An 11471-nucleotide genomic window follows, 5' to 3' on the forward strand; every position below is an offset into this window, starting at 1 on the left:
AAAATCTTCTCAAAAGTCAGGGGTCGTCTTATACGCCGGGTGCTGAAACTTTAGGGACAGGGCTGGCTGGAAAACCTGGAGTGGATCTCCCATTTGGTCTGCGCAGGGAAAGCGGGACCAATTGGAGAAGAAGCTGCAGTCTGTGATTTTTTACAGGCTGGGGTCTGGGCGTCTTTCCTTCTAAAGTTGAAGAGCAGCTGCAGTCTATCTCAACTTGAAAGGCAGGTGGGGAATGCAGCAGCCAGAGCAGCTGCTTAGCCCTAAGGACACATTTGACTCAGGAACTGGGCGGGCTGGCTGGAAAACCTGGAGCAGATCTCCCATTTGGGAAAGCTTTAGAGTGAATTAGGAAAAGTTTAATCCGCTTGCACTGTTTTATGTTTACATGTTTGATGACAAACAGCCTTATGTTTATAAGTGACAGTTTTCCTACTAAGTACCTGCATGTCATAAGCATTTGAACTAAAATTACCATATTAAAATCAAATCTGATGTTTTTTAATTTTTATTTGGTGTGCGTTGGAAGAGGGGTAGTCTTATACAGCGAGTATAGCCCAAACCCTATAATTTAACAGGAAATGTAGGGGGTCATCTTATACGCCCAGTCCTCTTATACGCCAGAAAATACGGTAGAAAAAAGCCCCTGTCTACAGCTTTGCAGAACACAAATTACAAACCAGTTTTATTCCAATTTCAAATACACCAGAGCAGAGCTTAGAATCAGCAAGCAAAATGCTCCAAAACAAGGATTTCATTTAGCCCAGAATCAAAGTCAACTCAATAGATCGCATGAAGTCTTTTTATTTTATTTTATTTTTTGCCTCATTTTGCCACCCAGTCGCAAATCTCAAGACTTACCACTGCGGGCAAGTTCACTGTCCGGATCCGATCCACTTCCGGGTCACCCACAGACAGCTCTCGCTCAAAGTAGTAAGTGGTTGGCTGAAAAGAGGACACTTTTGAGCCGTTCTCCAGAATGTGCACGTCCCGTCGCCATTTCCACTCCCTGACAAAAAGAGCAAGAGGTAAAATGCAGTTTTCTGCCGCAAACTGAAGTCATATAAAATTCAACTCTTAAGGAAAGTGAAGGTTAAGGTCTTTTCTGCGAATTCTCTCTCTATGCTCGCTTTAAATCGGTGTGTCTCAAACTTGGCCACTTGGAAGATGGGTGGACTTCAACTCCCAGAATTCCACAGCCAGCCTGGCTAATCACAAGGCAATGGTAAGTTTTACTCCCGCCTTAGGCATAAGGCAGATGTGACTTTGAGCCAATCAGCAGGAGACTGTGAGTTCTAGTCCCGCCTTCGGCATGAAACTGGATGGGTGACTTTGGGCCATTCCCTCTCTCTCAGCCCAACCTACCTCACAGGGTTGTTGCTGTGGGGAAAATAGGAGGAAAGAGTTTTATCTATGATTGCTGCCCTACGTTACTTGTAAAAGTAATAAAGGCAGGATAAAAATCTAATAAATCCACTAAATAAAAGGGGAGTCTTGAAGTTGCTGTTTTTCAACAGAGGATACCCGCTTTTAAAAAAATCTCTGCTCAACTTTGCCGATAAAAATACGCAGGGCTTTTTTTGTCATAGAACGCTCAGAACGGAGTTCCGGCACCTTTTTTGGATAGAACCTTGTAGGGTAGGCAAGGCAGGCTGTATGACATGTGTGAGTTCCGGCACCTTTTTCTTTAAAAAAAAAACAACCAAAACACTTAAAATACGATAGCAAAACATGAAATTATTGAGGCCTGGTATTCCAGCAAAGGAGCAATTAGCAAGCATACTGATCTAGATCCAGCATATGAATATGTTAGAAACCAGACCATTCGAAGTGTCAATCAACAAGAGAACCAATCAGCTGCTCTGAATTCAAATATAGCTCCAAAGGAACAACCAGTCGCAGGGCCAGCTGACCCCACTGGCACGCAGGACATTTATAAGCTAAGGAGAATAGGATAAGAAAATCCTACTGATGATGTTACTTTAATTAATTAGATAACCTTTATTGTCATGTTTTCCTGCGGGAACAATGGCACACATTAAAAATGAAAGTGACTTGCTTTCTCTCAAAGTGTACACACACATAACACACATTTAAAACATACTATATACAACATATGTATAGACCAGGGCAGGGGTAGGCAACCTCGGCTCTTTTAGGACTCTTTTATGACTTGTGGACTTCAACTCCCAGAATTCCTCAGCCAGAACGGCTCAGCTTAGAAACCTCTCCTTTTCCCCTCAGCATAGCTGACTCAGGAATTCTGGGAGTTGAAGTCCACGAGTCCTAAAAGAGCCGAGGTTGCCTACCCCTGGTATAGACCTACACCCTTACATATAAGTCACATATAAACATTATTCACTGTCCATCTTGAATACATAACGGGAGGAGGAAGCTTTCGAGTTTGGCAACGAAACGTTCAGAAATTACACGGAAACAAGCTTGGAGAACAAACCACAGCCAAAATCGAAAAGCCAGAGCTAGAAGTATTTTCTATCGTGTCAAGGACAGTAACAAGCTCAGGCTCTTCCTCTGAAGACAACATTCATTTTAAAAGAATATAGCTCCTTAGCCCCAAGGTTTTCCAAAAGCAGGCACGGCAAGGGCTGGGTTAAAATTTGGAAATATGTGGACGAAATTAACACAGTTAAGTGAGATTCCGGATAAGTTTATTCTCCCCATCCGTAACTTTTGCTAGAGGACAAAGAAAATATATATATATATATATTTAAAAAAAAACAGACCCAAGCAAATACAACAAAGTGTTCCTGCTTATTTATTCCGCATAGCTAAGGCAGGGAAGGTTACTTGACAAAGAATGCAGTCATCTCAGCTCACTGCCAAGGCAAAGCAGCCCAAGCAAATAAAGCTACATAAAGAGCTATTTAAACTTGCAAATACAAAGGGAAGTTCAGTTCCCTGCATTGCCTATTGAAATTCAGGCTCGCTCTGTCTTGGCAAGCTGGCGCAAACCAAGATAACCGAACAAGGTAGGGAAAGACTACAAAAGGAAGACTTTGCCGCTGCTTAAAAAGCTTTTCTAATTGCAACAGGTCATCTGTCCTTTTAACTGGCATGGCTGCCTTCCTGTCCTCTACCTGAAGAAAATTTGCTCAAGTTATCCATCCAGCAGACAAAGCTGCCTTAAATTAGACCACTGATCCGAAGGAGGAGGAACACTTAGGGATTTAGTAAAGTCTTTAATAGAATTATTTGCTTTTTCCCTCCAGGAGGTACCAGAGATGAACAGGAGCTGAAGCAACACTACAGCTATGCCCTACTATGAGCAAAAGCATTCTACGGGTAGTCCTCGACTTACAACAGTTTGTTTAGTGACCGTTCAAAGTTACAACAGCACTGGCCATTTTCCACACTTTCAATCCTTGCAGCATCCTCGTGGACACATGATCAAATTTCAAATGTTTGGCAACTGACTCATATTTATGACGGGGTCATGTGATCACCTTCTGCAACCTTCTGACAAGCCGAGTCAATGGAGAAGCCAGACTCACTTAACAACTGAGTTACTAACTTAACAGCTGCCGTGATTTAACCACTGTGGCAAGAGAGGTCGCGAAATGGTGTAAAACTCACTTAACAAAGGTCTCGCTTAGCCACAGAAACATTGGGCTCAATTCTGGTGGTTAGTTGAGGACTATTTCCATCTGTCTACCAGTCAACGTACAAAATTGCACAAAACCTAACACTTTCTTCACCATGATTGGGTAAACAGGCCACAATTGGTTGGGATAGGCAAAACCTAAGGCAGGGGTATCTAACCTTGGCCACTTTAAGACTTCAACTCCCAGAATTCCGCAGCCAGCCAGAACTTCCACAGCCCTGGCTGGCTGAAGAATTCTGGGAGTTGAAGTTGAAGTTCACAAGCCTTAAAGTGGCCAAGGGTGGACATATCTGGTCTAAGGCAAGGCTTTTCAACCAGTGGTACATTGGCACCTGGCAGGTGGTACATGACCATCCTAGAAAAGAGGTAGCGGGGGAAGGGAATGAGCTGAACCGGTGGCAGCACCAACACAAGCCTGAGCAAGAGATGGCTGTCAGGGCTCACCAGAAGCGCCAGGATCAGCACTTCTTCAGGGCAGTCAGGGCTCAGGGGAAGCGCCAGGATCAGCACCAGGCTCCAGTTGGAGCTCGGCGCTGATTCTGGCACTTCTGAGCCCAGAAGCAGCGCCAATCAGCTGGAATGTTGCAGCATCTCCAGGGTCTTGTGATTTACATTCAGATGCTTGGCAACTGATTCGTATTTATGACGGTCACAGTGTCCCAGGGTCATGTGAAGTGACAAAAACCTGCTGCAACCACCCAGCAGAGGGGGGGGGGGAATAAAAACCAAACTCCCACCCCCACCCCAGCCCCGCTGCCAATCCTCAACAGAAATGCTCACAACAATGAAAACCTCGGACAGGAGGAAGAGCGCCGCCGGGCAGGCAGGCACGTGCCTTGCTCGGTTGTGGCTTGGGGGGCACTTTTTCCAGTGCCATTGTAAATTCAAACAGTCACTAAGCGAACTGTTGTAAGTCGAGGACTACCTGTACTTCATCACTTTTTTCCTTTTTTTTTTTTGGATCATCACGTTTTTGACACCTTGCTAGGTGACTGGTGGTACTCGGATATTGCCATATCCTAAAAGTGGTACAATGGGTGAAAAGGTTGAAAAGCCCTGGCCTAAGGGACCAGCATCTGCAATTCCATTTTTTTTAAAATGATGCTTGATGCACTTTGTTACTTTTTGAAAGGCCCTGAAGATGTGTTTTGCTAACAGGCCTGGGGGGCCAAGAATGATAAGCAGCTCATCAAGTGGTTTGTTTGATTGTTGTCGGTAGGGTAGTAGGGAGTTTATTGAGTTTTGTATTGGGGGGTTTATTCCTCTAAGCCAGAGGCCCCCAACCTTTTGGGCACCGGGAACTGGTCCCATGGAGAAAGGTTTTTCCACGGACCGGAGGGGGCGTGGTTTCATGTGCTGCCTGCATCCGGTGGGTGGGGCTTTGCTTGTTTGCGCAGCCCGGTTTCTGGCATTCCACGGCCCAGTACTGGTCCACGGACCGGAGGTTGGGGACCTCAGTTCTAAGCCACCCGGAGTCACCATGTGTTAGTTGGGCAGCCATATGAAGTTTAATTTTAATACAGATAGTCCTCAACGTACAACAGTTCATTTAGTTCAAAGTTACAACAGCCCTGAAAAACGGGACTTAGAATCGTTTTCACACTTATGACCGTTGCAGCATTCCCCAGCGTCACATGATCAAAATTCAGACGCTTGGCAAACTGACTCGTACTTATGACGGTTGCAGTGTCCCCGGGGTCATGTGATCACCTTTTACCACCTTCTGACCCAGGAAAACCAAAGCCAGAACTAGGTTCACTTCACAACCGTGCTACTATCTTAACAACTGCAGTGACTCACGTAACAACGGCAGCAAGCAAGGTCGTCAAAATGGGGCAAAATTCAGTGAAGAAATCTCTCGCTTAGCAACAGAAATTCTGGGCTCAATTGTGGCCGTAAGTCGAGGACTCTCTGTATCTCATCATTTGGCAGCTCAATTTCGGAAGCCTGATCTCAAGAAGCTTGGTCTGTGTGTATGAGGGTGGGGGGAGAAGACTGCTGACAGCACATCTAGGTTTGTAAACCATGGTTTACAGCTTAGCAAAGGAGTGCTAAGCTATGAACCATGGTTCACAAACCTAGATCATCAGCTTTGCGAAGCAAATTAAGCCACAAACAAACCTGCCACACAATCAATGGACTCAGCTTGAGCACAACCAACATGTACACCCATATACACACCCTTGATTTGGATCTGGAAGTTACGATTGTTATTCATTAAGGAACCACCACATTAATTCACCTAGCGTATATTGCGACAGGCAAAGCATAAAAGGCTGAAGCCAATGAGGCAATTATCCCAGGCCTGAGGAAACTGCTATATAAGCAAGGGAGAGATTGCACAAATATTCGTGGTGGGAATATTCCAAGCAGTCAGGCTTGGGAATGTCTACTTGGTAATGCAGAACGGGAAGAGGGTTGAAATCAGTATGCGGGCATGGAGCCTCAACGTAAGACGCTCTCCTGGATTTCAGACAGGAGACTTGAAGAGGTACCAAGGGCTGAACATGGGGCATTGTGCAGGCTTTGTTTACTACCGAGTACCTTCATTCGTTCCTCTCTGGCTCCCACTGAAATCACAACCAGCTCTGAAAATACGCTGTGACCCTCTCCTCCATTTCTGGTTACTGAGAACAGCAACAGCGCTTAGCACTTAGCCTTATATACCACTTCACGGTGTTTTACAGCCCTCTCTAAGCGGTTTACAGAGTCAGCATCTTTGCCCCCAACCATCTGGCTCCTCATTTTACCCACCTCGGAAGGATGGAAGGCTGAGTCAACCTTGAGCCAGTCAGGATCAAACTCCTGGCAGTGAGCAATGAATTAGCCTACAATACTGCACTCTAACCATTGCATCGCCACGGCTCTAGAACCGTGGTGGCGAACCTATGGCACGTGTGCCACAGGTGGCACGCAGAACCTTCTCTGTGGGCACACGAGCTGTCGCCCCGGGTCCTAGCCCTTCAGCTGGGTTTTATAAAACCTTTTCGCTTTAGGCCTCCACCGCCATGTGCAAAAAAAAAAGGTTAATCAATCAATCAATTTCAACTTCTCACTGGGAAAAAAAAGATCTCGCAAAGTTGGAATTGATTGATTGAACTTTTTAGTCCCACCCAGTCTGCCGTTACCACTGCAGCCACGCCCACCTAATGGGCTACACCCACCCAATTGTCCACACCCACCCGGCACCCGCTTATACATAAGTGGGTTTTGGGTTGCAGTTTGGGCACTCGGTCTCCAAAAGGTTCGCCATATTAAGATCCTAGAACCACAGGGCTGGAAAGGACTCCAGAAGTCTTCTAGTCCCTGCTCAAGGCAGGAGACTTCATACCATCCCAGTCAAATGGCTGTTCAGTCTATTTTAGCAAACCTCCAGTGATGGAGCATCCGCAACCATGGGAGGCACTGATGAATTGTTCTCGCTGTCATAAAATGTCTCTTCTAGATTGGACCTCTCTTGAACGAGCTTCCACCCATTACTTCTTGTCCTGTTCTCTGGTGCTTTGGAGAATAAGTCAATCCCCTCTTTTCTGTGACAGCCCCTCAAGTACAAGGGGACAGTTAGAAGAGTTGGAAGGGACCTTGTAGGTCATCTAGTCCAACCCCCCCCAAACAGATGGCAGTCCAGTCTCTTCTTGAAAGCTTCCAGTGATGAAGCTCCCACAACTTCTGAAGGCAACTTCTGTTCCATTGGTTGATTGTTCTCCCTGTCAGGAAATTTCTCCTTATTTCTAGGTGGAATCTCTCCTTGATCAGTTTCCACCCGTTATTCCTTGTCTGGCCTTTAGGTGCTTTGGAAAATAGGTTGACACACACACACACCCCTCTGTGGCAGCCCCTCAAATATTGGAAGGCAGCTATCATGTCTCCCCTGGTCCTTCTCTTCGACAGACTAAAGATATCTAGCTCCCTCAACCATTCATGACACAGTTTAGCCTCTAAACCCCTGAACATTTTTGTTCTTGTTCTCTGCACACTTTCTAGGGTCTCAGCATCTATTTTGTATTGTGGTGACCAGAACTGGATACAGGATTTTAAGTGTGGCCTCACTAGTGTGGTACAAAGTGGTACTATCACTTCTCATGATCTTGATGCTATCCCTCAGTCAAGGGATATTCCCAACTATCTATTCTCTGCAACTTCACCACCTACATTCATGAGGGCTAGAAGCATGCTTTTTACAAATCCCATCTCTACAGTTTCCTGCAAATTGCAAGCTCTTTTCTTTGGGAAAGAGAAACTCACAACTGCCTCCATATTTTCCCTCCCTTCCTAGGAATTTTCCTTTGGAAAAGGAAATGAAATCCTCCCCCCCCTTATAAGGTTGAAAATGAAGGATATCACATTACCTGTAGCTGTAGGGGCCAATTTCCTTGACAATAGGTTTTTCCCCTTGAAGCACTTCTAAAGGATTAGTCAAGTTAAAAAAATAGAACTGCAGGAGAAGGGGTATTGCAGGATTCTCCCAGAACTCAAAAGTTTCCGAATTATTTCTTAAGATTGTTCCCTAAAGAAGAAAAGTCAAAAAGAAAAAAACAACTACAATGAAATTCTAGCAAAAGCAGAAGATACAATTGTGCATGAAGGCAGAATAACAAGAGTTGGAAGGGAACTTGGTCTTCTAGTCCACACACACCCCACTTGCTCAAACAGGAGACTCTACCATTCTAGATAAATGGTTGTCTGATCTCCTCTTCAAAACCTCCAAAGACGGGGCACCCACAACTTCTGGAGGCAAGTTGTTCCACTGATTTAAATTGTTCTCACCGTCAGGAAATTCCTCCTTAATTCCAGGTCGCTCCTCTCCTTGAGCAGTTTCCCTCTGTTGCTTCTTGTCCTGCCTTCTGGTGCTTTGGAGAATAGGTTGAACCCCTGTTCTATGTGGTAGCCCCTCAAATATTGGAACATTTTGATAATATCCGTATTTCTAAGACTACAATGCAGCAGTGAGAAGAGAGATCTATGAAAACTACACATTGTGACTCTATGTACAAACCTCGCTAGGGAATAAGCTTTTGTGAGACCCTTGGTGCTCTCTGAGCTTGGTTGGTTGTTTTGCAGACGTTTCATTACCAAAGTAGACAACATCATCAGTGCTAGTAAGGGAGTAGTGTTTGGCCATTTGATCATTTTATATAGTAATGGTTTCCCCTGCCGGTATTGGAAGGAGTGGACTTGGTGATTCCTTGACTGGGCTGTTGCTTATACTGTTAGCTTACTTGTCTGAAAGCTGTAACAGCCCAATCAAGGAACTACCAAATTAACTCCCACCAACACTAATAGGCCAAGCCACTAGACAGGGGTAGGCAACCTTGGCTTTTATGACTGTGGACTTCAACTCCCAGAATTCCTGAGCCAGCTTGGCTCAGCTTGGAAACCTCTCCCTTTCCCCTCAGCATGGCTGGCTCAGGAATTCTGGGAATTGAAGTCCACAAGTCATAAAAGAGCCTAGGCTGCTTTATGACTCGTGGACTTCAACTCCCAGAATTCCTGAGCCAGCTTGGCTCAGCTTGGAAACCTCTCCCTTTCCCCTCAGCATGGCTGGCTCAGGAATTCTGGGAATTGAAGTCCACGAGTCATAAAAGAGCCAAGGTTGCCTACCCCAGCACTAGTATATAAAAGGAGAGAAAACCCCACTCCCTATTAGCACTGATGATGATGTAGTTGAGTCATGAAACATCTTCAGGAAAACAGCCAAGCTCAGAGAGCACCAAGGCCCCCCCACAGTTCAACCCTGAGTTACAAATATTCTCTTCCATCGGGAAAAAAGTTTTTCTTTTTCTTCTAGATACTTTAAATTTTCTGCATGTGACAGTCCCACTGCTCTCCGCACAACGGAGGGCTCAGAAACTAAATTATGACATCTGATTGGAATCGTGAAAGCCAAACCACCATTGGTGGCTTCATTGTAGGCTAAGATATCAACAAAAACAGACATTGGGGGGAGGGGGGAAGAGGAACATACACAGAACTTCCCAATCTTGTGTCCGATCAGCTACAGCAATGCAAGCAAGGGTGTAATTTACAATCTCTGGGGAAAATCACGTTTCAGGTTTTGCAAACTATTTTGTACAATTACATCTCTGGAAAGCTCTCTGCCGCTCTTTGCTTAAACAAAAAAATAATTATGACCTGATTGAATAAATGAAGTAATATCATGGATGAGGCAGACAATTAACTCCGGAGCTGCAACTTTTTTTAAAAAAATAATAATAATAATCTCATCACAAATTTGCTAAGGTCTGTATGGGGAAGTCAGGCGTGTTTGCGCCTGAAACTACAAATTCTAGACTGGTTTGTGCAATGCCTACCAGATTTTCCATATCTTTAAGTTAAACCATTAGATCTTTATCACAACTGCTAATTAAATGGCACTTCGTTGGGCCAGTGCCAACCCTAGCTCTTTCCCACTCTTGCCCTAAAAAGCGGGTCAGATGCATTTGCTTCCCTCACAAACAGCTGCCGAGACCCTTCTCTTCCCCGTGAAAATATCCCGTTGCTTCACGCGTGGGCTTTCTCGCTTCTGGAGAGGCGCATCAATTTTTTTATTATTATTATTATTATTATTATTATTATTATTATTATTATTATTATTATTATTATTATTATTATTATTATTATTATTATTATTATTATTATTATTATTATTAAAAAAAAAAAGAAAAACCTGCATTCACAAGTTCGGTTTTGCAAGGTGCCACCAGCCTGAAGGGTGACCGAGAAAAAGCAGGGTGCAAAGAGCAACCAGGGAGGGCCCTGCAAAGGAGCGGCTGCAACCAGGGGGCTGGACACGCATTTGCAGGGATCGTGGGGAGCAGCAGGGCGCAGAGCTCAGGGCCTGCATCAGGTGCGCCCCAGCCCCGAGGTTTCCCACGTGCGGGCACAGGATGGGTGTCCAGGCGGGGGGGGGGGAAAGTGGGGCCCTCTGGAAGAGAGAAGTCTCCAGTCCCCAAAGGAGACGCGTCCACCGTTCCTTAAAGCGCCCCCGGCCGGAGGATCGCAGCCCAGAAAGATGCGCGTCCCCCGTTTCCTCACCTGCTTGATCTGGCCGTCCACCAGATTCTCCATGACGTGGGCCGCCAGGAGGGCGATGCCGGCGATCAGGAAGGCCGGCGCCAGCATGCCCAGCGTGACAAGGCAGAGCCGCTTCATCGTGAGCCGGGAAAGAGGCTCGCCGGAGCCCGGGGACTTTGCACTTAAGCCAGGCGAGAAGGGAGCGAAAGCACGGCCGCGTAAAGATGCCCAAGCCCGGGAAGAGAGCGCGGGGGGGGGGTGGTGGTGACGGAGCCGCCTCCTCCTCCTCCTCCTCCTCCTCCTCCTCCAAAGGGGAACCTCCCGGCTCCGAGAGGCGGAGGCAAGCCGGGAAACGCAGCTCCGCTTTGCCCGATTGCTTACTTTCGCTTTCCAAAGCAACCGCGGCTTGGGAGGAGATCAGGATGGCGGCGCCTGGAATGGCTGCGGCTGCATTGGCTCTTGAAGGCGAATAGTTTTGGGAGGGATAGTAAGGGCTATAGGCCACATGATCAGGAAGATTTTAAGGTGTTTGAGCAACACGGTGGAATTAAGGTAACACACGACCTATGACCGAAAATCCTTGCTGGCCTGGTGAGTTTCTAGTTCAGGGGTCTTCAAACTTGGCCCTTTTGTGACTTGTGGACTTCAATTCCCAGAATTCCTCAGCCAGCCATGCTGGCTGAGGAATTCTGGGAGTTGAAGTCCACAAGTCACAAAAGGGCCAAGTTTGAAGACCCCTGTATCTAGTTGTTTTGGAACTGTTGGTGAGACCGTTAAAAGTCGTTGGCGCTGTTTGAATTTGTTCTGCCAGCAGCAAGATCTGACTGCTGGCCCAGTG

The 11471-nt window shown here is 46.1% G+C and overlaps 1 protein-coding gene across 1 annotated transcript in view; it reads right to left on the reverse strand.

The window, feature by feature from the left end:
- The window catches only part of SCARB2 (scavenger receptor class B member 2), a 37154-nt gene extending 26160 nt beyond the window's left edge, over positions 1–10994 (reverse strand). Inside the window, exons 1-3 of the mRNA XM_081332055.1 lie at positions 10655–10994; positions 7969–8126; positions 859–1006 (exon numbers count right to left, since the gene is read on the reverse strand). Of these exons, the coding sequence (XP_081188181.1) occupies positions 859–1006; positions 7969–8126; positions 10655–10771 (423 nt within the window). The 5' untranslated portion in view covers positions 10772–10994. The remainder of the gene's footprint in view (positions 1–858; positions 1007–7968; positions 8127–10654) is intronic.
- Positions 10995–11471: the final 477 nt, after the last annotated feature.

The sequence above is a fragment of the Vipera berus genome (assembly GCF_964194415.1).
Source record: "Vipera berus genome assembly, chromosome: 7".
NCBI classification, from domain to species: Eukaryota; Metazoa; Chordata; class Lepidosauria; order Squamata; family Viperidae; genus Vipera; species Vipera berus.